The 24,208-nt window shown below is 48.8% G+C and overlaps 1 protein-coding gene and 1 long non-coding RNA gene across 5 annotated transcripts in view; both read right to left on the bottom strand.

Moving 5' to 3' along the window:
* LOC310840262 overlaps positions 1-24,208 on the bottom strand; it is a 161,987-nt gene that overhangs the window by 87,518 nt on the left and 50,261 nt on the right. The gene's annotated exons all lie outside the window — the stretch shown is intronic.
* On the bottom strand, positions 7,883-20,135 carry DDN (dendrin). 4 transcript variants are annotated; one of them, XM_083729413.1, is made up of 3 exons: positions 19,900-20,135; positions 13,071-13,154; positions 7,883-9,971 (listed from the first exon to the last, which is right to left on the bottom strand). In XM_083729413.1, the coding sequence occupies exons 1-3, from the start codon at positions 19,914-19,916 to the stop codon at positions 8,180-8,182; spliced, it is 1,893 nt and encodes a 630-aa protein (XP_083585539.1). In that variant the 5' UTR covers positions 19,917-20,135; the 3' UTR covers positions 7,883-8,179. The 4 variants fall into 4 exon arrangements, with proteins under 4 accessions (XP_083585539.1, XP_083585540.1, XP_083585541.1 ...); XM_083729414.1 differs by lacking the exon at positions 19,900-20,135 and adding an exon at positions 17,266-17,427; XM_083729415.1 differs by lacking the exon at positions 19,900-20,135 and adding an exon at positions 13,729-14,260.

Below are 24,208 nucleotides of genomic sequence, written 5' to 3'. Positions count from 1 at the left end.
TTCATTTTATAATGCATATAAAACAGAGAGAACAATTGTCACAACAGACAACAATTCAAAGATGAAAAACAAAACTATAAAATAGGCAAGTAGAATGAGTAGTTGCACATGAGTTAAAATAACAAAGCCCATGTAAAGACCATCAACTTTCTCAGAGCATCAAGTCTAGTTCCCGATTTGCCAGGCTTGTGACGAGGGAGGATTGTCTTGGAAATAATGGTTCCAGTGTTTATGTAGTAAAGGAATGCCAAACCATACGAAATGTGACTGGAGATTCTAGTTTTCTTGCAATCTCAAATTATGGGTGATTTTCTCCATTATAGCTCTATTCCAGAGTATTTGGTACCAACCGTCCAGGGTAAGATGTTGCGCTGTTTCCCATTGAGTGGCAATTACTATTTGTGCTGCCAAAATAATATATAAGACCAATTTTTTTGACAATAAATTTACACTGGTATCATCAAAAATATTCAATAACATGCACTCTGGACAACATTCTGAGTCAACTCCTAGGGGCCACGGTCCCTTTGGTCCCCCCAATAAAATATTTTATGGGACCGGGCCCCCACAAAGTTAATGGGCATTTGCATTCAGATGGTGTGTGTGTGCTACATCATGTGATTGATTATGTGGGATGGGACTTACCTCCCCCCCCCCCACTTTTTTATTCCAGTTAGCACTCCTACTGCACAACAAACAATAGTTTCTTTACTAATACACCCCATGACAGACTTAACAGTTCCTTTTATGGCACACAAACAACTTGTGTTGCCCAGCATTAGGGATGGAAGATAAATTCTATTTGGTTCACATTTCAATGCAAACCTATGTAATTTGCATTTCCCAAAGCATTACACACCCTCATATTCAATTGTAAACCACATTGAAATATTTTGATAGTAAGTGATCTCTGGATTAAATAAATAAATATGCAAAGTGAAGCGAAACCGTCCTTCAAAATTCATACTTCTCTGAGTTTTGCAAACCAAACCAACTAAAACAAAACAAAACAGTGTGTATCAGACAAAGAAGCATTAATTGGGAAAAGGTGTGCATAAAAGCACATGCATTGGTGGAAGAAGCATACAAAAATGCAATATAGTATGGGAAATCGCTCACAAAAAGTATATTAGGACTAAAATGCTGATGAATTTTTGTAAGGACTTTTTCTTCCAACAACAAACGGCAGACTAATACAGCAATGTGGTGAAGATAGGACAAATGAGAAACTCAAGAGAAGCCAAAATTGACAGATTAATCCACCCCTACCCAGCACGCCGTTTGGGCATGACTAAAAGTGGGTCAGGATGGGGCAGAGAGCCAAACGATCCTGGGTTTTCTTTTGAATGTTTGGAGAGGGAGAAGAATGTCTGCCAAGGCATTCCTCAGCTCTCTTCTCTCCTCTCCGGTGGCCAAAGGGTGCCCAGGGTTTATGACGAAGGAGCCTGGGCTTCTGGCTTTCGGTGAACTCTCCAGACCTCGTGTCACTGGGATAATGACAGGGTCGCTGGGAGGGGGAGGCTGAGCTGGTTTTAAATAATGTGCAAATTGGCCATGCTCTCTGTGCGGTTTGTTGTCTTTCCATGGGGGGATCCTTCCTGCTGGGACCCCCAGACAAGCAAGATGATTCAGCCGTGGGGGCTGTCCCAGATGGGAAGTTGCTCACGTCCCCTCACTGCATGAGTCAGCCAGCAGAGTCCCATAACCGCCACTGCCACCCCCAGGCCTGGCCTTTAGACATTTTCACACCTGAGACAAAAAAGATGGGGGGGGGGGAGGCACCCCTGCTCTAGACTGCAAGTACATTTAATGACCTGGAGGATGGGAGGCAGGAGAATGGCTCCCTCTCCTGGAATGTGCTCCACAAAGCAATAATAAAGCCATTATAAGCAACGGCTTCACAGGGATCTCTGTGTGACTGGAGCATACGTTTCTTGAGGTGCATCCAGTGTTATTTTTCTAGAAGAAGAAGTGCTGGAACTCACCATAAACGTCTCCCTTGTTTTCTTATAATGGCAATGGCACCCACCAGCGAGGTGCCATACTGAGTTCCAGTGAGTCGCAGCTGGAAAAAAAGCCCTGGGTGTATCCATCAGAATGATTAGAACAACATTGGGCAAGAGGTATAGGACATAATATAATGTTTGAGGATTGGGAAAGATTGTGGAAGAAAGGGGTCAAGTTCACCACATGTACTTTGCTAAAGGAAAATATAATGAAAATGATGTATAGATGGTATTTGACTCCTGTAAAATTAGCAAAGATATATCATAATTGTGACAATATATGTTGGAAATGTAAAGAAAAGGAAGGAACCTTTTATCATATGTGGTGGACCTGTCCCAAGGTGAAAGACTTCTGGGAAAAGATTTATAATGAATTGAAAAAAATGTTGAAATATACATTTATAAAGAAACCAGAGGCCTTTCTTCTTGGAATAACAGGTTTGGAATTGCCCAAGAAAGATGTTAAATTATTTTTGTATGCCACAACTGCTACTCATATTTTGTTAGCTAAAAAGTGGAAAACCCAAGAATTACCAACAATAGAAGAATGGCAGATGAAGATGATGGATTTTTCGGAGCTAGCCGACCTAACCGGAAGAGTCCGCAACCAGAAGGAGGAGGAGTATCAGGAAGAATGGAATATATTTAATTATTATTTAGTTAAATTTGTTAAGTTAAATTAACTGGAAATAGCTTGCAGATACCTAATGGGCTTAGGATTTTATTTATGTAAAGTGATGAAGTAATATGTTTAATTCTATAAGGTGAAGATTTAAGGATGTTAATGTTTAAGTTAAATTTCATAAAAATTGGGATTTGGAAAACTGTTAAAAGGATATGCAATGAAATTCAACTAAGGGGAAGCGAGGAAGTCACTTAACAAAGTTAATAACTTAATTTTCAATAAGGCTATGATTTATGTTTGTTTTGTTTGTTTGTCTTGTGTGTGTGTTTTTTAATAATATTGTGAAAACCAATAAAAAATTTTCAGAATGCCTGACAATTTCTTTTGCCCCACTGCCCGGTCAAGCAGGTTTCAGGAAAACTAGAAGAAAAAAACCCATGAAAGTCTATGAACAGGCCTGGGCCACATCACCCATTACCATGATGGGGCCAAGATGGACTGTGCCACCAAGGTCCCATTTAACAGGCAGGGAAGTACCAATTGTTAAGGCTGCTGGGAATTGTGAGGAGACCCCTATTCCCAGAGTTCCCTGGGAAGAAAGACAGGTTGTTAACCCATCCTGGGAGTTGTAACTTGTACAAAATGGATGGCTGTACAGCACAAAGTACCGTACTTTGAATTTGGGATGGGTCAGTGGCAGCACACTGACTGAAGCAAGGTCCGCTATCTTTAGTTTGTTATAGATCATCTCCCAAAAGTTCTTGACTTTATCACAAGTCCACCACATGTGGTAAAAGTCTCCATCAGCCTCCTTGAATTTCCAACATTTTTTGTCCCTCATCCTCTACATTTTCGCCAACTTTACAGGTGTCAGATGCCACCTATAAATCATCTTCATCAAAATTTCTTTTAAAGCTGTACATGCAGTGAATTTCATATTTACATTCCATAATTCATACCAGGCATCCAATTCAATATTATGTTATCATTGCTTCTTTCCAGTGGCATAGCGTGGGTTGTCAGCACCCGGGGCAAGGCAAGCAATTTGCGCCCCCTAACCTGTGGATTTGCGCCCCCTAACCCATGGATTTGTGCCCCCTAACCCTAACCCCCAGATGTTGCGCCCGGTGCAGCTGTGCCCCCCTGCACCCCCCACGCTATGCCACTGCTTCTTTCACTTCACACAGAGTCTGATATGTTTGAAAAGAGACGTTGGAGTTTGAGAAAAAGAATCTGGAACGGTGTTTTGTGGTGATATGGATCTAGTATTGCCCTGCAGGTGAAACAAAATATAATAGTGGACACAGAGCGCCATCCAGTGGTAAAATGACAAACAAAACAAATACACACACCCTTCTCTGAGTTCTGGTTACACATAAGGAGAAAATACTTTCCAGATTATTTTATGAAGAGAGATATCTGAAATATAATAATCAATATAAGGCTGTAAAAAGCATCACTGTAGGCCAATTGCAGCAAATGTTCTTTGTGGGAAGAGCCAGTGTCAGTAGACCACTGTCACATTAGAAGTCATGAATGGATGGAACCCTTTCAGTAACTAGCTCTGTACCAATTATCCTTTTTCTGAGCAGTTGGAACTCTTCCACTGAGGGGAATACAAATCATGTCTTCTGAATGTGCTCCTGTGCATGCAACACTCAAACCACCTCTGAAAGTTTGGGGGTATTTGTGTGTGGAGTGGGGGACACAATCTTTGCTTTCAGCAGCAAACACAGGTCTGGAAACTTTGGCTGCCACCACTTCACAGCAAAGGGGGCTGGGGGGAACGGGAAAATGGCTGCATAGCTAGCCCTTTTACATGGTCAGGTAGGGCCACGCCCATCTACCTGGTCACACACAAGCGGAGGAGCCTCCCTGTCTGGAGCCACATTCCCCTGTGTGTCCATTCTAGGCAACAGGGAAATGTTGTACTTGACTGCTCTAGCAATACATCCCACAGCTGCAGGCAGCGGTTCAGCCAGAGCTGGGCCTGGGGTCTGAGACAGCACATCAAAATGCTGACCCTTTTCTCTTAATTTCCCTGAAAAAGGATTAGCATGGCCTGAAATGTGTTGGACTGATACCACTCATTTTCTGTTTACCCCATTGCTTTTGCTCCTTTCTTCTAGTTTGTTCTTTGGATTTCCATTTTTGCTGCATTATGTGCATGGTGACAGATCCTCATTTTATGTATATATATATATTTATCTGCAAGAAAGCAGTGTTTATTACCAAATCAATGTGCTTAGCATCAAGGCAGCGGAAGCAAACCACATTTTATTCACATAGTCATGATGGCGCTATGATTTCACAGAGTTTAAAATAAGAAACTGCATGCATTCAGAATGTTCTGCTTATGAGGGTTGGCAAACTGGCCCCCCTCTAATATATACGGAATGTAGAAGGAGTTGTAAAGCATGGAATGCCAGAGTGGATGGGGAAAGAAAAAACATGTTGTGTGCATCAGCACTGAATAACCTATGTGGTACCAACTCCTGAGGACATCTGTAGTAAACACACACACTGTAATACCTTTGAATCCAGAGTCTAAAATGACCTAGGTGCAGAAGCACCTGTGTGCAGAAGCACAAAACTCCACAATGCCATCTGCATCACCACCACAGCTGGGTCTCACCTCTCATCCCATGTGCAGCCTCTCTTCAGCACACAAGTGTTCTTGTAGGAAGCATGCCTATATTACCCAAGAGCTGCTTATGCAGGGTGTGTGGGTGGGCGTTTGCATTCTTTAACACTGTGTACTGCAGCTTGGGGAAGAAGGTCAGGGGGACTTGCAGGCTTCCGTTTATGAGCTAAAGGAGGAGACAAGGGTATTCTAAAAGGAAAAAGAAAACTTAATGCCTTTTTGAAAAATTCCAGGAGGGTGATTGTGGAAGAGGAGATGGACAGAATTATGTTCTGGCACAATTACTGTCTGTCTAAATTGTCGTTTTTAACTTGTTTGCACCGTTATACACAACCCAGCCCTTTCGTTACTTAAGATTGTAGGAATTTCTGTCTGGATAGACTCCTGCCACTTCCTCTGGGCCTTTCACCTGCTCAATACTTTCCCTCTGCAACCACAATCCTACCACCATCACCAGTCTTCCTCACTGACATGGCAAACTGGAGTCTGTGGGTTGGGGCGAGAAGAAGTGGCTGCAAAAAGGTTCAGTTCAGGCCCCTGCTCACTGCTTCTGCCCTTCAAATTTCACCTGTCAGTCAATGGTGAAACGGCAGCTGGGGATTTGCAAACTTGTTGGCTTGCCACCAGCTCTGTAGCAAACCCTGCTCACAATTGGCTGATTCCCCGTGTCTTAAAACACAAGAACTGTTATGCAGGTCTATCACCACAGGTGTGTTCTGCCCAAGGATGGAGACTTGGGCGCTGTCCATTCTTGTCTTTCCAGACACGGAGAAACCAGCCACTTACATGCTTCTTGTTCCCAGCAGGCTTTGGTGAACCTGATGCCTGGATAGCACTTAAACAGCTTCATTTGAATGTCTACCTCCTCCTCTACCCATACGAAGACTGTGAGCAGATGAAGACTCCGTAGCTTCATTATCAGCCAGAAACAAATTTCTTCTAACCCACCACCCCATTGCTGTGTTCACTATCTAGCCTGACAGTAGAACTTGAACTTTGCACACTATTTTGCAATAGGTGGGCCTAATAATGGAATTGCCCTAATAAGGATGTGTGTTTTCCTTATGGTTCAGAGCAGCTCCCTTTACTCTTACAATGCCTTTTGAAACAGGTGCCTAATCTGTGTCCCTCCAGGTGTTGCTAGACTACAACTCCCATCATTCCTATTGGCCATAGTAGCTGGGACCAGTGGGGGACGCAGTCCAGCAACATCTGGAGGGACACAGGCTAGCCCTCCAGGCCCCCGTTTTAAAGCTGACCATGTAATGCACAATATCAGAAGCACAAAACCCTTTCAAGGGGCCAATTTCCCTCTCCTCCCCCTCGTGTTTTTTCTTAGTATCTACCCTGAACTCTGGAACTCAAACGCTTGCTCATTCTTTTGAGACATTTGAGTTAGTCCTAATAAAGTATTAGTTACAGGTAGGTAGCCATGTTGGTCTGCCGTATTTAAAACAAAATAAAAAAATCCTTCCAGTAGCACCTTAGAGACTAAGTTTGTTATTGGTATGTTATTGGTATGTCATTGGTATGCATGCACACGAAAGCTCATACCAATAAAAAACTTATTTGGTCTTTAAGGTGCTACTGGAAGGATTTTTAAAATTTTGTTTCTAATAGAGTATTGTTCATCTTCAACTATTGGGCTGTTGTTGTTTTAATTAAATGGGCAATTTCAAAAAGAAACTGGTGTTCTTAGGCTGCAGTTCTACACCTGCTTTCCTGGGATGAATTCCCATGGAACTCAGTGCAGCTTACTTCTAAGTAGACGTGCAAAGGATGGCACAGTTGTTTAAGCACCGTCTCAGCAGCTCACTTAACCATTTTCATGTTAATGTTTTATTTCATTCTTATATTAATTCTCTCCTGAAATGTTGATGTATGGATCTTAACTTGTATTTCTTTGGGGTGTTAGGAGGCAATGATGTATCTCTTGGCTTAATCAAACTGAGAACGCATCATCCAGCTTCTGTGTTTGAAAGACATGTTTATTATTATTATTATTATTATTATTATTATTATTATTATTATTATTACTAGTTCCTGAATACCTGGCACACATGGACCGCAATAATCATATGGACATAGAAAAGCAGGGGGGAAACGTCTTGGTAGCTTTGTTGGAAATATCCCTGCTATGTAAGGACAGCCTTGCCTGATCAAACCAAAGGGACCTGCTCTCCCCCCTCTTGTCCGTCTCCAGCTAAGGCAGGGAACTTTTATTAGCTCAAGGGCCACATTCCCTTCTATCCAGGGGCCGCATGGAGGCGGGGTCAGAAGCAAAAGGTGGAGCAACGAATGTTTACCTTTGAGCAGGTGCCTAGTTTCTTGTGCACTTGGGCAGCCCTCTCTACCCTGCCCAGCCAAGCAAATGCTAGTATTCAGCAACACACTCCAGGCTGGCAAAAGCACCCAAGAAGAGTGCGCAGACAAGCCGGCAGGATGTGTGGCCAGGAGAGAGTCCCGAGAGTCAGGCAGAAAGGCCTGGAGGGCCACAATTGGCCCTGACCCTGAGGCCGAAGCTTCCCCATCCCTGAACTAAGGTCGGGCAAGGAGGTTCCTGGGAGGTTCAGCATTATAGGGTGTTACAGCAATGGCTATCCTCTAGGTTCTCCCTAGCATCTAGTAATCAGATATACTGCCTCTGAACATGTAGGCTCCATTCTTACACCAAACACACACTTGAGTACAGAACCTGATATGGGAAGTGTTACAACTACGTTTATATCCTTCCACATCCACACTCCGCGGCCCTGAACACACGCGTGTCCCTGAGCCTGTGGCAAGGAGAAGGAGCTGGGCAGAGGGATAGGGATACCAGGCACTTGGGAGACGGGGTGGGGTGGGGGTGCTGGCGGGTATGAGGATCTGACGCGGGTGTCACAGTCTCTCTTCTCCGCCATTTCATGGCTGTGGTCCTCCTTCGGCCCGGCTCAAGCCCCTTCCCCCCGCAGCCGGCAGCTCCCAGCCGGACTCGGGCCCCTTCCGCAGGCCAAGGGGGGCGCTCCCGGGCACCACGGTGGCATTGGAGCTGCTGCTGTCGAGGCTGCTGCTGCTGCTGCTGTAGCAGAGGGCCCCTTCGCCCAGCCGCCGCTTCCAGGCTCCTCGCCCGGAGGCCGGCTGCCACTCCTGCTCCTGCTCCAGCTCCTCGTCCGTGTCCGAATCCGGCGCCGTGTGCCGGCGGATCCTCGACATGGCCTCCTTCAGATCCCGGGCGTAGGATCTGCGTGGCGAGGGCAGCGCGGGCTTGGCCTCGGCTTCTTTTCCGCCTCGGGGCGGGCAGCCGCCTTCCTGGCCAGGAGCGGCTGCCCCTCTCTGGCTGGGGCACGCCAGCCCGGCTAGCTCCGTAGGCCCAGCCTGGGACCCGTCGGGGGCTGCTAAGGGCTTCGCGGGGCTGGCCGGGGCCGAAGGAGGCCCCGCAGGCTGCCCCACTGCACGCGCATCCCCGAAGGGAGCCGCGTCGCTCGCGCAGCTCCCCGCCGCCCCGCGCGCAGGGCTCCCTGGCCCGGGGGCCTCTCCTCCTCCTCCTCCTCCCGCCCTGGCGAAGCCCAGCTCGCTGACGGAGAGACCCAGGATGCGAGCAGCTCGCTCCTCCATCGACGCCGGGGCCGGGGAGCCGGGCGGCGGGGCGGCGCCGGTCTCTTCGCGGCCCAGGTAGCGGACCCGCTCCGTCCGAGGGGGCGGGATGTAGTGGGCTTGGATCACCACGCACGTGGCGTCGATGACAAACAGACCCCCGCGCCTTCGGGGCGTCGATCTGTGAGCGTGGCTCCCTCCCGGCTCCTTCCACTTGGGGAAGCTGCCCCTACGCCGCTCGCCCGCTGCTTTGCTCTCACCTCCGACGGCGGCGGCTACAGGCCAGCCAGCTGCGTGGCTGAAGCCCCAGCCGGCAGGGAGCGTGTGCTGGAGGGGACGGCCGGGGTGGGGTCGGCCAGGCTCGCCCCTCTTCGTTGCCCGGGGCAGGGTGTGGCCCCGGTGCTGGGGGCTCGCGTCCCAGCAGGACCCCAAAGGGTAGCGGGACCCTGCTGGCTCCGGCTGCGCCCCGAAGCCTCCTCCCCACTTCGTGGCTCCGGAGAGGTAGCTCCAGCTGCCAGGCAGCTTCGACGGGCTTCGCCCTGCCTTCCGCCCCGCCGGCCCGGACTCGCAGGCTCTCCTGGTTCCCTCGCGGCCTTTCTTGGGGGCTTCCGCCTGGCTGGGCTTCGCCGTCGAGGCTTCCTTGCTGGCGCGCTGCTTGGGCTGCACGGTGCGGTGGGGCGCCTCGTAGGATGGCGGAGCAATATAGGGCGGCGGGCGAGGCCAGTTCTCCTTCCGGGGGCCCGGCCCGGCCCGGAGACGCAGCAGCATGTGGGCCTCGTAGCTTGGAGGGGCCCGGGCAGGGAGCTCGCCTTTGCCCCTGGGGGCTCCTCGGCTCCATCGGCAGCCGTCGGCGGGGCCCTTTGCCGCCTGGCTGCTCACGTCTCTCCTGCACATCAGGGGCAGCCCGTCGTAAGGCGGGTTGGGCTGCCTTGGCACCTTGGGGGGAGATGCCGCCTGGCTGGGATCCTTCCCCGAGAACCAGCGGCCCTCCGGCCTCCGCGGGCCCCAGCGAGGCGGGAAGAGGTGAGCATCGTGCCAGTTGGTTGAATCCTGCAGGACGCGGGCGCCCAGGCCACGGCGAGCGGGAGAGAAATCAGAGACGAGCTGCTTCTCCAAGAGCCTGCAAGGACAGACAGAGAGAGAGAGAGAGAGAGGTCGGAAGTGAGTCCACCAGGAAGGACGCAGAAGGAAAACACCATTGCTTGACGCCGTCATCTTCAGCCCCCTTTGAAAGGCTTGCCGAATGCTTTATTGCTGCTTTATAGGGAAACCCACCTGCAATGACCAGCAGTGGCTCTCCAGAGTTTGTGGCACTACCAGAGGTTGACCCTTTCACATCACTGGTGCATTTACCGTATTTTTTGCACCATAACACTCACTTTTTTTCCTCCTAAAAAGTAACGGGAAATGTCTGTGCGTGTTATGGAGGGAATGCCTACAGAAGAAGAAGAAGAAGAAGAAGAGTTTGGATTTGATATCCCACCTTTCACTCCCTTTAAGGAGTCTCAAAGCGGCTAACATTCTCCTTTCCCTTCCTCCCCCACAACAAACACTCTGTGAGGTGAGTGGGGCTGAGAGACTTCAGAGAAGTGTGACTGGCCCAAGGTCACCCAGCAGCTGCATGTGGAGGAGCGGAGACGCGAACCCGGTTCCCCAGGATTACGAGACTACCGCTCTTAACCACTACACCACACTGGCTCTTAACCACTACAGGTGGCATGCCTACGGATTTTCCTCCTCTAAAAACTACGTGCGTGTTATGGTCGGGTGCGTGTTATAGAGTGAAAAATACGGTAATTTGAGCTCGGACTCTGAGGATGCAGGAAGCAGCTTTCTACCAGGTCAGACCATTGGGTCCATCGAGCGTATTGCCATCTACTGAGAGGCAGTGGCTCCATCTGGCACTGAGAGGAATTGAACCTGCCTGCAGAGCATGAGCGCCACCACTGAACAAGTTCTCTCTCCTGGCCCTTCCCCTCTCGCGCGAACCTCTTTGCAACACCTCGTTCCAGTCAAAACTTTATTTTGGTTCCTTCAGCATTTCTTGTACATTGCAGATCCTGCCTGGCAGCCATGAAACCTTAATTGCTAAATGATCCAGGCATTCTTGAGGACATCCAGAGTCATTGACACTCCACCTTGCCTTTGTTCAAAGTGCACTGGAATTATCTGAGCAGCACTCAAGTGGCATGAAGTGGGTTGAAGTTGCTTCTCTAGTAGCTAACCAGTATTGCTATTGCTGTCATTTCAGGTAAGCTCCTGTTAAAGGCTGGAGCATAAAATGGTAGGTAATATCATTTAGGCTTTTCTAACATTTCCATTCCGACTGACTAGCAGTATTGGGAATTTAAGGTCTGAGAACAGGGCAAGAACCATCCTAGATGCAATGAAGAAAAAACGAGCTCCTGACTCCCATTTTTTCTTCAGGAAAGAATGTGGAAGGAGTTAAGCAACCCATTATTCCTCCCTTGCAAGTTTATTACACTTGCAAGTTTATGGCTTATTGCCGTAACAATTGTGAGGCTGGCACCACACATGTGTGGGGTAGCATTTGGCATGGTCTACAGAGATGAGTTTTGTACTTCAGATCAGGAGCATAAGTGCCCACAAATATGTTCTCTGGTGTCACATTTTACAACATTGATCACTATGAGCACATATTTGCTGCACCAAGGGTGAATTGACCCTCCTAAGCGGTGCTGTGGTGACACCCTACTGAGACAGCAACATAATGAGGATGAATAATAATTATAATTTTATTGTTTATATGAAAGGTAAAAGGTTTGTATGACACTCATCTGACTGGGCGGCTCCCAACAAAATATTTAAAACACAATAAAACATGAAGCATTTATGTAGCAGTTTTTAGTCTTCAAAGCACTTCATATACATTATCTCTGCAAATCATACAACACTCATGTGGAGCAGGTTAGTATTATTCACTGGTTGAAGGGGTTGGGGCTGAGGATAGAATGTCTTGCACTATTGGATGAGCGTAATTTGTACCAGTGGCCTCTAGGCAGGTGTGAAACTAGGATTTATTTCACCTGGGTTAAAGACCCAGTTTGGCACCCATCCTGTGCACATTTGCGTACACACACATACAGGCTGGGGGCCTTTGGGGGCTTCACCCGGGGGGGGGGGAATACCCTGGCTAGTCCCACCCCCCTGACAACCTGTAGCTATGATGCTGCCTCCGGGCTCACACTTTGAGGCACGCAGACATTCCTCAGCACCAGAAGGTACCCTGACCAGCAATATCCTCTTCCTAACCCAGCCTTTGGTTCTCATTAATAATTACCCCTTCCTTGGTCATACAAACTGGTTTATAATTCTTATATTGCCAAGTTGAACCTCAGCATGTAGGTTCAGCTGACAGATAATAACTTGCCTAAGATGCCTAGCCAAGCAGTGAAATGAACTTTGCATACCCCTTGAATCCATTTCCCAGGACTCCACCTCAGGTGATAATAAGAGTGTATCTGAGCATGTGCAGAGAGAGTGCCTGTCTTCATTGTTTAAGTTGTGGCCCCACTCCCACCCTCTCAAGCTTTTAAGGGAGTAGGGAATCCAGCCTGACACACAGACCTTCCAAGTATCTTTTAGTCTATTCTCCCCACCTCACAATTTTAGAAATTAAATCCTGGTCCAAGGTAACGTACTAGGAGCATTTCTGCTACAGAGCAGCAAAAGCTATCAAGCCCTTAGTTCAAACCCCAGCTCAGCTATCAGCCTTAGCCTTCCAGTCTATGCTATGGGTATAATACTACACTAAGGTAAATACCTTCAGTGAATGCTGTATGAGTAACAAATGCTAAGCCTTTTAAGCAATTAGAAAAAAGCACTATATAGGGTCCAAATAAATGCTGGTAAACTCCTAGGCCTCCTGCCAACTATGTTTTATTCAGAGTACACCCACGAAAATGTTTTGACCCAAGTTAGCAAAGTCCATTCATTTCAATGGGTCTGCTCTGAGTAACACTGGATGCAACCCCTAGCATGTTCATTGTTTTGGATCATGCTGTCGTCCATTATTTACAACACAAACAAATTATGCCCCGTCCCCATGCTAACCACTAGATGCAGCACTGAAGCACCTTAACCCCAACCCCTAAGCCCCCTCTGCTGGCTCTTTGGAGCTAACACAGGCGCGTTCTCCACAAATACCCCCTATTTTTGAACACCTTAAAAAAACAAAACCAAAGAGTCCTAGACTCACGTGTACTGCCCAGCCACACTGTGGTACATCCAGGGGGCACTGTAGCCTTGTCCTGTCCACAGCTCGGCTTCCATGGCATCCCGGCTGGAACAAGAAACTGTGTTAAATTCAACAAGAAGCAGGTTTGTTCTCTCGCAGACATGGAGCCGTCTGGCATCTCCGGGACTCAGACCCGGGCATTCAAACATCGTCCTGCTTGCTGGGACATCTAGCAGCCGCCGGAGTCCACAGCAGCACCGGCACAGGGAGGCTGGGAGTGCAGTACACCCCCACAGCACATGGCAGGCAAGTTCCCTGGCAGAGAAGAAGGGCAGCTGTCGGCAGCACAGGGCGAGGGTCACTCAGGAAGTAGGGTTCTCAGGGACAGGTGGTCGCAGGTGAAGCCAGTGGAAAGACAGAGGTATGTGGACGTACACAAATGTGCATATTGCAAAGGCATATCAGGCAAGCAGCTATGCCCACCAAGGATCTCTCGCATTGCTACACACTGTTTCTGTGCATGAGGGAAAAAGCACACACACACACACACACACACACACAGGACCTCTGCAACTAACAAGCTGCTGCGAGAATAGTTACACGGCAACAGAAACGCAAGACACGACAGCACACAAGGACACCCAGATTGCACACAGACAAACGCTGTGCTGTCTCTCACAATGTTCCACACACAGGATGTGCATGTGGTATCCGTGCATCGCCTCACGCCCAAGCCACATCTCCCTGCCCTGCCCTCCTTCCCACTGTTCACGTGAAAATGAGTTAAAGAAAACGCCAAGTGTTGAGCTCTTAAATGCTTCCTGCTCCCGTTCGGTTATCTCTTAAGCCGAAGGCTAGCAATACATTTTCTTGTCTGAATTTTTTTTTGCTTTGCTGTGTTATTCATGACTTGATAGTGCCATTTGCGTTATGGATCTAAATTGTTCAGCTCTATCTTTTATTGTTGCTTTTTAGTTTAATTTGCATTGTAAACCTAATGAAGGAGGGTATAAGGTGAGGTCAAGGTAAAGGACCCCTAGATGGCTAAATCCAATCAAAGGCGACTATGGGGTGTGGTGCTCATCTCACTTTTCAGGCTGAGGGAGCTGGAGTTTGTCCACAGAGAGCTTCCTGGGTCATGTGGCCAGCATGACTAAACCGCTTCTGGTGCACGGAACACTGTGATGAAGGCCAGAGCACACAGAAATGCCATTTACCATCCCGCCACAGTGGTACCTATTTATCTACTCATGCTGGTATGCTTTCGAACTGCTAGGTCAACAGGGACTGGGACAGAGCAACAGGAGCTCACTCCATTGCGCAGATTCAAACCGCTGAGCTTCGATTGGCAAACCCAAGATGCTCAGTAGTTTAGACTACAGCGCTTCTCCAGTCCCTTATAAAGGAGGGTGTATAAGTGCCTTAAATAAAGAACTGAAATTGTGTTAGAATCATGTGGGACGCAGCTTTCATCCATTGCAAGCTTTCTTGCCGCAGCTTAACTGCATTTCGTCCGCACTCCCCTGTGACTGCCTGGCCAAAGGCCATGGGGATGGCCAGGGATGTGAAAGGGTGTCATTTGCTACACGCTGCTTTCTGACAGGAATTGACTGCCTTGTCTGTGTCACTAGACTCTGTTCCCTTTGACATTCTATAGAACACCCACTTGAAATAACCTCACATCACTAACCTTGTGCATGTCATTTGGACAGGGAATATCCCTTTGTGTGCAGGAGGTTTCCAAGCAGGGCTGGGCAAGAGTCCTGTCTGAAACCCTAGAGCATCACTGTCAGTCTGTATAGAAAGTGCTGAGGTAGGTGGACCAGTGGCTTTGACTCTGTAGGAGGTAGCTGCTCAGGTCAGTGGTAGGGCCGGCCCAATGAGGCAGCTCAGCTCTGACAGGGCTGACCTGACCACAAAACAGTGTGAAGCGGCTTGCTCAGGCACATAATTCTGAGAGTCATAACTGGGCAGCAAGTTGCTGGCTCTTTTAAGTTTTCCTTCTTATTTTGCATCTTTACTGCCAGGGAGGGAGGTGCTTGTAAGATTTGTCTGCCTCAGGTGCCAAAATAACTTGGTCACCTAGACTTGGGAGACTTTGCTGCTCCACCTCCAGCAGCGAAATGTCTTGGGCCCGCCCTGACACCAGAGGTGAAATCTTGGGGTTACCATTAAAAGGCAGCAGATGGTGAATGATTTAACTATTGAGTCTCACCATTTGGATCTTCTGCCTTGAGGTACCAAAACATTTTGGGTGTCTCCGATTTGTGGATCCCAAGCTGCAAGCACTTTGCACTATCATAGATTCCTTGGGAATCGGGCCTCACAATCTCTAGGAAGGGGAAGGTTGTCAGATTCAATGCAGTCACCTGCAGAGTCCCATACACCAAGAGGGGGCCGGCCACCAATCTCAGGTTGTTCCTAGTTCTGCTGTGCCACCTCCTTGCTATTTCTTCCTGCCCCAGGTCCACCCCCACCCCACCCCCCATGAGGCAAGGGGAAGCGACTGCCTCAGGTGGCAGGATCCAGTAGGGTAGCAGATCCCAACACTAGTCTTTCTTCCTACCTTGTTCCCTCACAAAAGGGGCGCCATTTTGGAATCCGCCTCAGGTGCCAAAGAGTTGGGCCGGCCCTGATCTGCCCTGTCTTGGAGAGCAGTAACCTCTGCATATCTAAGCTCTCCTTTCTCTGTGAAATGGTTGGGCTTCAAGGGAAAAGCAGATAAATGGGCAGTGGCAGCAGGGAAGAAGAAGGAGACCCTCTGAGGAACTTGTCCAAGAGTCCTCAAAACTTAGAACTGGCTTCCTGCACGATTAGTAGTGGTGCAGCAGGGGAAGTGTTGGCAGATAGGAAGTATACCAAGTCACGCTGTTCGCCTGCCTATCCCAATATTGTCTCTGCTGATGGAGCTTTCCAGCTTTTCGGATGGGAGTCTCTTCTAGTCCTACCTGGAGGTGGCCAGGATTGGACCAAAGACCTTCCCCAAGCAAATGCTCTGCCACTGAGCTGTTCCCATGTGTTTCATCTCCCATCACTGCAGCACACCAAGGAGGAAAGGTGCAGTGGCCCAAATCCTGTCCGTTAAGGAACTGCAAAAGCTGGTGGAATAGGAATGGGGAAACTGTGACCCACCAGATGATGTTGGACTCCAGTTCCGAGCAGCCCCAACCCACATGGCCAATGATCAGGCAGGATGGGAGCTGGACTCCAGCAGCATTGCAGGGGGAACAGGTTCCCCATTCCTGAGGGAGACTAGGGGGCGCCGCACACATCAGTGGCGGGACACATGACTTAACACACACCACGTTCCTTGCTGGCTCAGCCCCTGAGAAAGAGGACCCCCCCCCTTCTGCTGTGGTAACTCCAGATGTGCTTAGGACTCCCATCAGCCCCAGCCAGCAAGCCCAGTGGTCAGGTGTGGTGGCAGGGCAACTGCAGTCTGTTAGTACTTAAGACAGCCGCCAGGCTCCCCATCCCAGCTGTAGAAGCTGGCAGCATCAGGTTGGCAGCATCAGGTGGTGGTGGTGGTGGTACCAACGGAGCTTCATAGGCTAGAGAGGGGCTGGGAGTTGACCCAGAAGTACCAGGTGCCCTCCTGGGCTGCACCCATAGCTCAGAGATGCTATTTGTTTAAGTGGTGCTAGGTCCTCTCTCAGCGCTGCAGAGGGAGGCACCTTTCTCTCTTCTTCACCCCCCCCCCACCTTCAGTGCGTTATAGCTTACTCTCTGGAAAATGTATTCACCCCTCACCCCAACTAAATGCAGCCTCTCCTCCCCCCGCCAAATTTCCCAGTAAATGAGAGAGTTCAGTACAAACTCCCACGCCAGCTCCAAGTGAAACCTAGCAACTGAGCGCCAGCATGGCAACTGCATTGGCAACGGATGGCAAGAATGGGGGTGGTTAGCAGAGCTGCCAGTGACACAACCCCATTTATTATTGGGAGTGGGGGAACAGGGAGAGGGAGAGGAGACCTTGCATCCTTTTGTCCCCCCTGCCCTGGAAGCAGCCATAATTTAGGTTCTGAAGGGCCAGGGATGGACTCAAGGGAAAAGGGATCGGGGTTATTGATAACCAATCTAATAGTAGGGACGGCTTGGAAGTTTTTTTTTAGTTCAACGGCCACATTCCAATCTAAGCAGCCTTCCAGGTGCCACGGCCAGTGGAGGGGAGGAGCCAGAGGCTAAAGTGAGCAGAATAATAAATGCAAAGTTTTACCTTTTTACGGTAGGCTGCTTTCTTTCTACACATGCTCCCACACCTCTCTCTGTCCTCCATGCAGGCAAGACAGAAGCACCGTCGGAATCCAATGAGATATTCCAGCCAGGCAAAAAACACTCAGGGGTGGGGGCAAAGCAAAGCAGGTTTGGGAGGGTGCATGGTCTGAACAGACTCTTGAGAGCCAGATAAAGGAACCTGGAGGGCCACATTGGGCCCATGGCTCTTCATCCCTGATCTATATCATTTCCTTGTGCAGAGCACTTAATAAATCTAATTGAATTCAGGCCCACAATAATCCTGCGAGATAGGTGACTACTATTCCCATCTGTCTGATGGGGAGCTGTCTCGACAAGGAGAGCACATTCAATGCATATTTCCTGACTCAAAGAATTATGGGCATTGTGGTTTGTTAAGGATTGCTGGGAACTGTAACTCTCTGAGGGGTAAACTACAGTTCCCAGAAGTCTTTGAGGATGAAAATGTGCTTTGAATGTACTGTTATAGTATGTACACATTAATTTTCCTTTCTTTTCTTTTTAATTGGCCCTGCTCCTGGGCCTTTTTGAAGTGATTACAGAGACTGTAATGTTTATTTTTAACACTATTATTATTATGAGCCATTTGAGCTCAACATTCTTGTTTGAGAAATGGACTACAAATATTAAATTCAAAAAATTCTCACACAATAAAATTTAGCCAGAAGCTTTCCCTGGCTTGGAGAGAGTTCACCTGTTATGTTTCTGTGGGTTGGGCTGTTGTTGAAGGCACAGGAATGAGGCCAGTATGAAAAAGGAGTGTGTCAAAGGACAGGGATAGCTGAGCTGGTAGAGCACGAGACTCTTAATCTCAGGGTTGTGGATTCAAGACCCATGTTTGGCAAAAGATTATTGCGTTGCAGAGCATTGGACTAGAACAGGGGTAGACAACCTAAGGCCCCGGGGGCTGGATGCGGCCCAGTCGCCTTCTCAGTCTAGCCCGCGGATGGTCCAGAAATCAGCGTGTTTTTACATGAGTAGAATGGTGCTTTTATTTAAAATGCATCTCTGGGTTATTTATGGGGCACAGGAATTCGTTCATATATATTTTTCAAAATATCGTCCGGCCCACCACACGGTCTGAGGGACAGTGGACTGGCCCACGGCTGAAAGAGGTTGCTGACCCCTGGTCTGGAAGATCCTTGCGGTCCCTTCTAACTCTATGATTCTGTGATTCATGTGATATGAACTTCCAGAATCAATTAACCAAACCCTGAGCTCCAAGGCCACACAGGAAAAGATTAGCCTACCCGAGGTTTAAATATACTGTGTCTCAGGTGTTCATGTTGAACACAGCTCCATCTGATACCAAAAGAGACTTCTGTGTGCAAACGGAGGACGTATGTCACCGGCTTACATCTCTGCCAAGCCTTTGTGCCCATGCAAGTTTGTGCTCAGTTCTGAGCCTTTGTGCTCAGTTCAAATACCGTGGTACCTTGGGTTACATATGCTTCAGGTTACATACGCTTCAGGTTACAGACTCCGCTAACCCAGAAATAGTGCTTCAGGTTAAGAGCTTTGCTTCAGGATGAGAACAGAAATCGTGCTCCGGCGGTGTGGCAGCAGCAGGAGGCCCCATTAGCTAAAGTGGTGCTTCAGGTTAAGAACAGTTTCAGGTTAAGTACGGACCTCCAGAACGAATTAAGTACTTAACCCGAGGTACCACTGTATATGATAGGTGCCCATCTTATTCCCATATCTAGAGTGTGCTTCTGCACTAGGCTTGTATACATTGCAAAAGTTAACAGAGGAAACTAGTTACCCTAGTTTCTGCATGGATGGGGGCAGGTTGGGGGGGGGAGAGAAGAGCATAAGTTTGCTAATATGGAAACAAGGAAACCAAGTGAATGAGCTGCTACAGCTGGTTGCATGAGGTCCTGCGTCCAAGATTAGTTAAACTCCAAACTATCTCATTTCCCTACTTTTTCACAACCATATTTTCACACAAATGCATGTGCTTACATTGTCATATAAAAGCCCCCCCCCCCAACCCCTAATCTTCACACATGAGCGCTAGTTCTGAAACAGACACAAGGTGGTGCCAGCCATTTGGTACAAATTTTGTATTCACCAACAACCAGACTGCAATCTGTTACAGTGGGGAAAAGAGAGTGTCTAGATCTGGATTACTCTATCCTAGGGCTGCCATATTTCAAAAAGTAAATACCAGGGCACTCCAAAAATTGTTCACCTTTTTTCTTTTTCTTTTTACAAAAACACAAAAATAACCCCCTCAATATTTCGGATGACTTGCCTAAGATCCAGGACAAAGCACCACCTTTCAGAAATTCCCCCCAGACGTCAATTCCGCCCTTAAAATTCTGGTAATGGCCAGAAAAAATCTAGACGTATGGCAGCCCTGCTCTATCCACCACCACCCCACTTCCCCCAAACCCAGGTCCAATGGTCTGTGCCAAGAGCAAACCATGGGTGGAGGGGATAATTGCTAAAAATCCAAATCCAGGAATCACAGACACCCTCCGCCCAGCGGCACGCTTTTCCACGCACGGACCGCATCCAGGAAGGTGAACTGGTGTGACAACCAGTTTCTGCAGTCAGATCACTCTTGCAGGATCAAAGCAATCATGTACTGTACCTATTGAACAGCAACATGAGTTTGCGTCTGTGAGGGTGAAGGACAGCTTTCTCGGGCACAATATCCTGATCTTTTACATTCTCTTCAGCCAGCCCTGAATCTGCTTCTAGATCCACTCCTTTTGTCCATGGTCACCGAATTCCCAGCTCCCTTGTGTTATCCGAGACAGAGCAATACCAGCAAGCCCAAGATTTCAGGACCCAACCTGCTCCATGTCATCCCAGTTCTGTGCTCTGTCAGCTTCAGCACGCTTAAAACCAAAGGCGCTCCAACCAGTGGGTGCAGCCTTAGCCACCCTCTCCTTGTCCAACTCCCACCCTACGGGGAATGTGCTGTGTCAACAGCGGAGGGGGGAGTGAGTGGAGGGGCGCCAGGACTCAAAAGTAGCTGGGTAAGCTCAGGATAGAATTGAAGGAATACCAACGCCAAGCTATGGTGCAGGGCTGCTCTCATACCATTTGCTCTGTGGTAGCAAAAATGATTTTATGTGAGTCCCTTTCACTCTGCGCTATTTATACCTGGCCCATCAAAGTAGGATTGTGGGTCAACAGCAGCCCACAACACTAACTCTGCAGAACCTTCTAAAGCCTTGTGAAGCCAGGCCCACGGCCATCGACTCCACCCGATGGACTACTCAACTGCTTCTCACCCCATTTAGTGTACACAGTCCATTATTGGTCCCCACAGGTTGCTTAGGTGCAGCACCTCCTTGCCCAACGTGAAACAAGTGTAAATGGTGCCTTGCATAAGGATCTAGACTAGGCATGGCCATACTTGGCCCTCCAGATGTTTTGGGACTACAGTTCCCATCATCCCTGACCACTGGTCCTGTTAGCTAGAGATGATGGGAGTTGTAGTCCCCAAACATCTGGAAGGCCAAGTTTGGCCATGCCTGATCTAGACCAACTGCTCCTAGCTCTGCTGGGGTCTTCAGGCCTTAAGATCTTTCCATAGGCCATGAGTGGAGGGTTCCCTGGGCACACAAACTAGTTGGGGGGGAGTGGGGGAAGAGAACCCCTCAGGGGAGGAAAAGAGATTCCTGTCTCCAGTGCTCAGTGTGTGCAGAGCTGAGAATCCAGGCGCCCTGTGACACTTGGCCTCACAGCACATCCCCACAGCAACCTTTGCAGCCCATTCCCCACAGCCAGAAGGTAAACATCGTCACCCACTGTGTTTCCCCCCAGCCTCTTTCAATACTTGGGGGAACCATCTGGGAGCTTCAACCACATTCACCACAAGCTTCCTCACACTGTCTGATTCCACCTTTCCTCGCTGGCCCTTCTGCTTGGCCTGGGGAGCCCCTGCCTTGCCCCCCACTGTTGTTCCCTTTGCTAGGCTGTGCCATCGCCACCCACGGCTCCGGCTGGTGCCTGGGAGGATTTCCGCCCTTTTAAAAGCCAAGGGCAGAACAAACAGGGATTTGGTGTCTGGGCGGTGATGCTGGCTCAGCACATTCCTAGTCCTAAGGGCCCCCGGGGGGGGCAGTGGAGGAGGGAGTGAGGGAGGAGGAATGACTGGGGGCAGACAGGCAGCTATACTGGCCTTGCAACTAGATACAGGGCAGGGTGGGAACAAGAAGGGCCACCTTTGCAAGAGAGGGTGGAGCCGCTTCAGGTTGGAAGATCCTTGGACCCCACCAAGGCTTCCAACTGTTACTCCTCAAGAGTTGCAAGGGGGAGGTTGTCACTCCAGCCCCACAGAGGAAGCAAGTCCTATGCATGAGCAGGCTTACTTGGCTGCTGAATACTTCCTCTTCAATGCCATGCTTTCAAACACAAGGCATGTAAGAGAGGTGTGTGACACACCCTTGTATTGCGGGAGGACCCAGAAGCTTCGCAAGTGAGCTGAACACCAGTGATGTGGTGGGAAATTCTTCATGACCCCCCCCCCCAAACCCCATAGAACAAAAGTGAACTTGGCCAGTGCAAACATTCTCGCTTCAAAATATTAAGCCAGTTTCCCAAGGACTCTCTATACAATTTGGAGTGAATTCGGAGGAAAAAGCTACCAAGCCTCTGGTGCTTTTCTTGGAAAAAGAGTGGAAGAAGCATAAATGGAAGGGACGGTCCAAGGATTGAGAGCTACCTTTGAGAGAGGATTCTGCATTTCATTTTTCTGCTTTTATTTAGATTAGTTCATTTTTAATTCTATTATAAAATAACCTTAATAAAATTTAACGGGGGATAGGAATACTAAGTCATTTTCCTCCCGCCCTTTACCCTCAAATATGCAACCCGATGGACTCAAAAGCTTGCTCAATGTTTTGTGACATTTTGGTGGGTTATAATCAAAACACGTTTGCGGGCAATTTAACCCTTACTGCTTCCTTTTAGCTTAGCTGGTGGGTTTTTGAGAAAAAAGATTGCCAAATAACACCTCTGAAGATGACATCATTTAGTCCTTGCACTATGGCTGAACACCTGGGGGGGGGGCAGGTGGTTATTCCTGTCTAGTGGAAGCCAAAGTAACGGCTTGCTTGCAGGAGTTGGTGGGGAGACTCTCAAACAAGTATCAGGTCTGTGAGGAAGGAGGAGTCCCCAACCCAAATCTGCCACAGGATGCTGCTGCTGACATTTTGCTCCCCCCCCCCCCAATTATACCATGTGTTACTTGTCCAATTTGTTCTTTGTATTCATTGTTATATTGCTGTGTGGGTGCACCACGAAGGCAGGCTGCCACCCCGTGCAGTGTCTGGTTGCCTGGGAAACCAGCCGGAGCCTGATGTGGACAAGCCCAATGTGGTGAACTGAATGCGCTACCGCCAGACAGAGGACATCTTCACCATGTTCCTGCCTCTTGGGGTGGACGGTTGGAGTGACAATACCAGGTATGTCACCGGCTGAAAACACTTCAAAGCCTGTTATAGAGACTCCCTCAGGTGAAGAATGTCAGCAGAAAGTGAGCCAAAACAGGGTGAGAGAGGCTTTATCTACAGTAGAAGCCAGAGGTTTGTAGACATACAAAGTCAATGATGGGCATTGTAGACCTTCCTCATTGGACATAGCCTGCGGAACCTCTGCATCCTCTACTTCCCCTCCAGCCAGCAGCCCCAGGCTTGAAAAAGCCGAAACGTCTGGGGCTTCATCTCCCTGGGGGCTCCTGGGGGGGGGGGGGAGCAGTGAAGCCCATGAGGGTTCTGGCCTCAGGTGAGTTGCTTGCCAGCAAGTGAGCAATACCCTCCAACATTTCTCCAATGAAAATAGGGATATTCTAAGGAAAAGTGGGACATTCTGGGGTCAAATAAAAATCTGGGATGGCTTCTCTAAATCAGGGAAGTCCCTGGAAATTAGGGATACTTGGAGGGTCTGGGTGAGCTGGGCCAGAATATCAGGCCTCTCCAGACCCAAAAACGGCTGCTATGCACCTCTTAAATGCACTTTTTAGAAGCAAGAGTTCTCAGGCCTCCAGCATAGAATTACCTTCTTTTATTGCCTTCTGCTAAACTAATCTAGACATGATCCTGGCCACACACGTGTGTGAGGACGAGGAGTGTGGGAAATGCACCTTCCCCTCTTTCTGTTATTGTTGCTAAAAATAGAGATGGCTCTTTTGGATTGTGCTGGGATTTCTCTTAAAACTGTTTTCTTTAAAGATGTAGAATATGTACAGCCTTAGTTTTTCCTGCTGTTCTCAGGGTGTGTGATGTTCAATAAGCTTTGTTTATTGTGTGGTATGAAACATAAACAGACTACAGCTATGTACACACAATACCTTTAATTCCCATTTTAAGCACCATTCTTTCCCTCAAAGAATCCTGGGCATTGTAGTTTACCCCTCACAGTTACAATTTCCAGCAACTTTAACAAACTATAGTGTCCAGAATTCTTTGAGGAAGGAAACATGATTTGAATGTGCTCTAAAGGTATAGTGTGTACGCTCTCTCTCTCTCTCTCTCACACACACACACACAGCCATCTTTTATGCTACCTCACCATTGCCCATCTCATCAGCAGCCCCCCCCCCTCCTGTGCCATCATGCGTCCCCCCAGCTCACAGGCACCGCCAGCGCCATAGCAGCTGCCTCCTGCTCCTCAATCCTGGTGGCCGTGGCTGCATGGTCATGGCTGGTGGGGGGATCAACCCAGGGCCGCCCCAAAAAGAGCAAGGAGGAGGAAGATGTCAGCCCAGTGGCAAGTAGAGCAGCACATCCGTCGTGGCAGATGCCCAGTGGTGGCATACACCATCCTCAGGCACACTGTGCCCTAAGTAACTGGTCAGCCCTGGTGCAGTTTCTGTCCCTCTCAAGGGTTTTCAAGTGTTGCAGCCTCTCTTTCAAGTCTGTTTGCTCAAGCCCAGGCAAAGCGAGCTT

The sequence above is a fragment of the Podarcis gaigeae genome, assembly GCF_964106915.1.
Source record: "Podarcis gaigeae genome assembly, chromosome: 2".
Classification (NCBI taxonomy): domain Eukaryota; kingdom Metazoa; phylum Chordata; class Lepidosauria; order Squamata; family Lacertidae; genus Podarcis; species Podarcis gaigeae.
Note: the sequence above shows the minus strand (reverse complement) of the source record. Positions and strands in the feature narration are given on the sequence as shown.

Excerpts from the sequence above, each read along its gene's own strand:
- DDN (XM_083729412.1), bottom strand. The coding sequence starts at position 13,258 with ATGTTTGAATGCCCGGGTCTGAGTCCCGGAGATGCCAGACGGCTCCAT. Across the intron at positions 9,972-13,070 it reads AGTGTGGCTGGGCAGTACAC|GCTCTTGGAGAAGCAGCTCG; the intron begins GTGAGTCTAGGA and ends CTGTCCTTGCAG.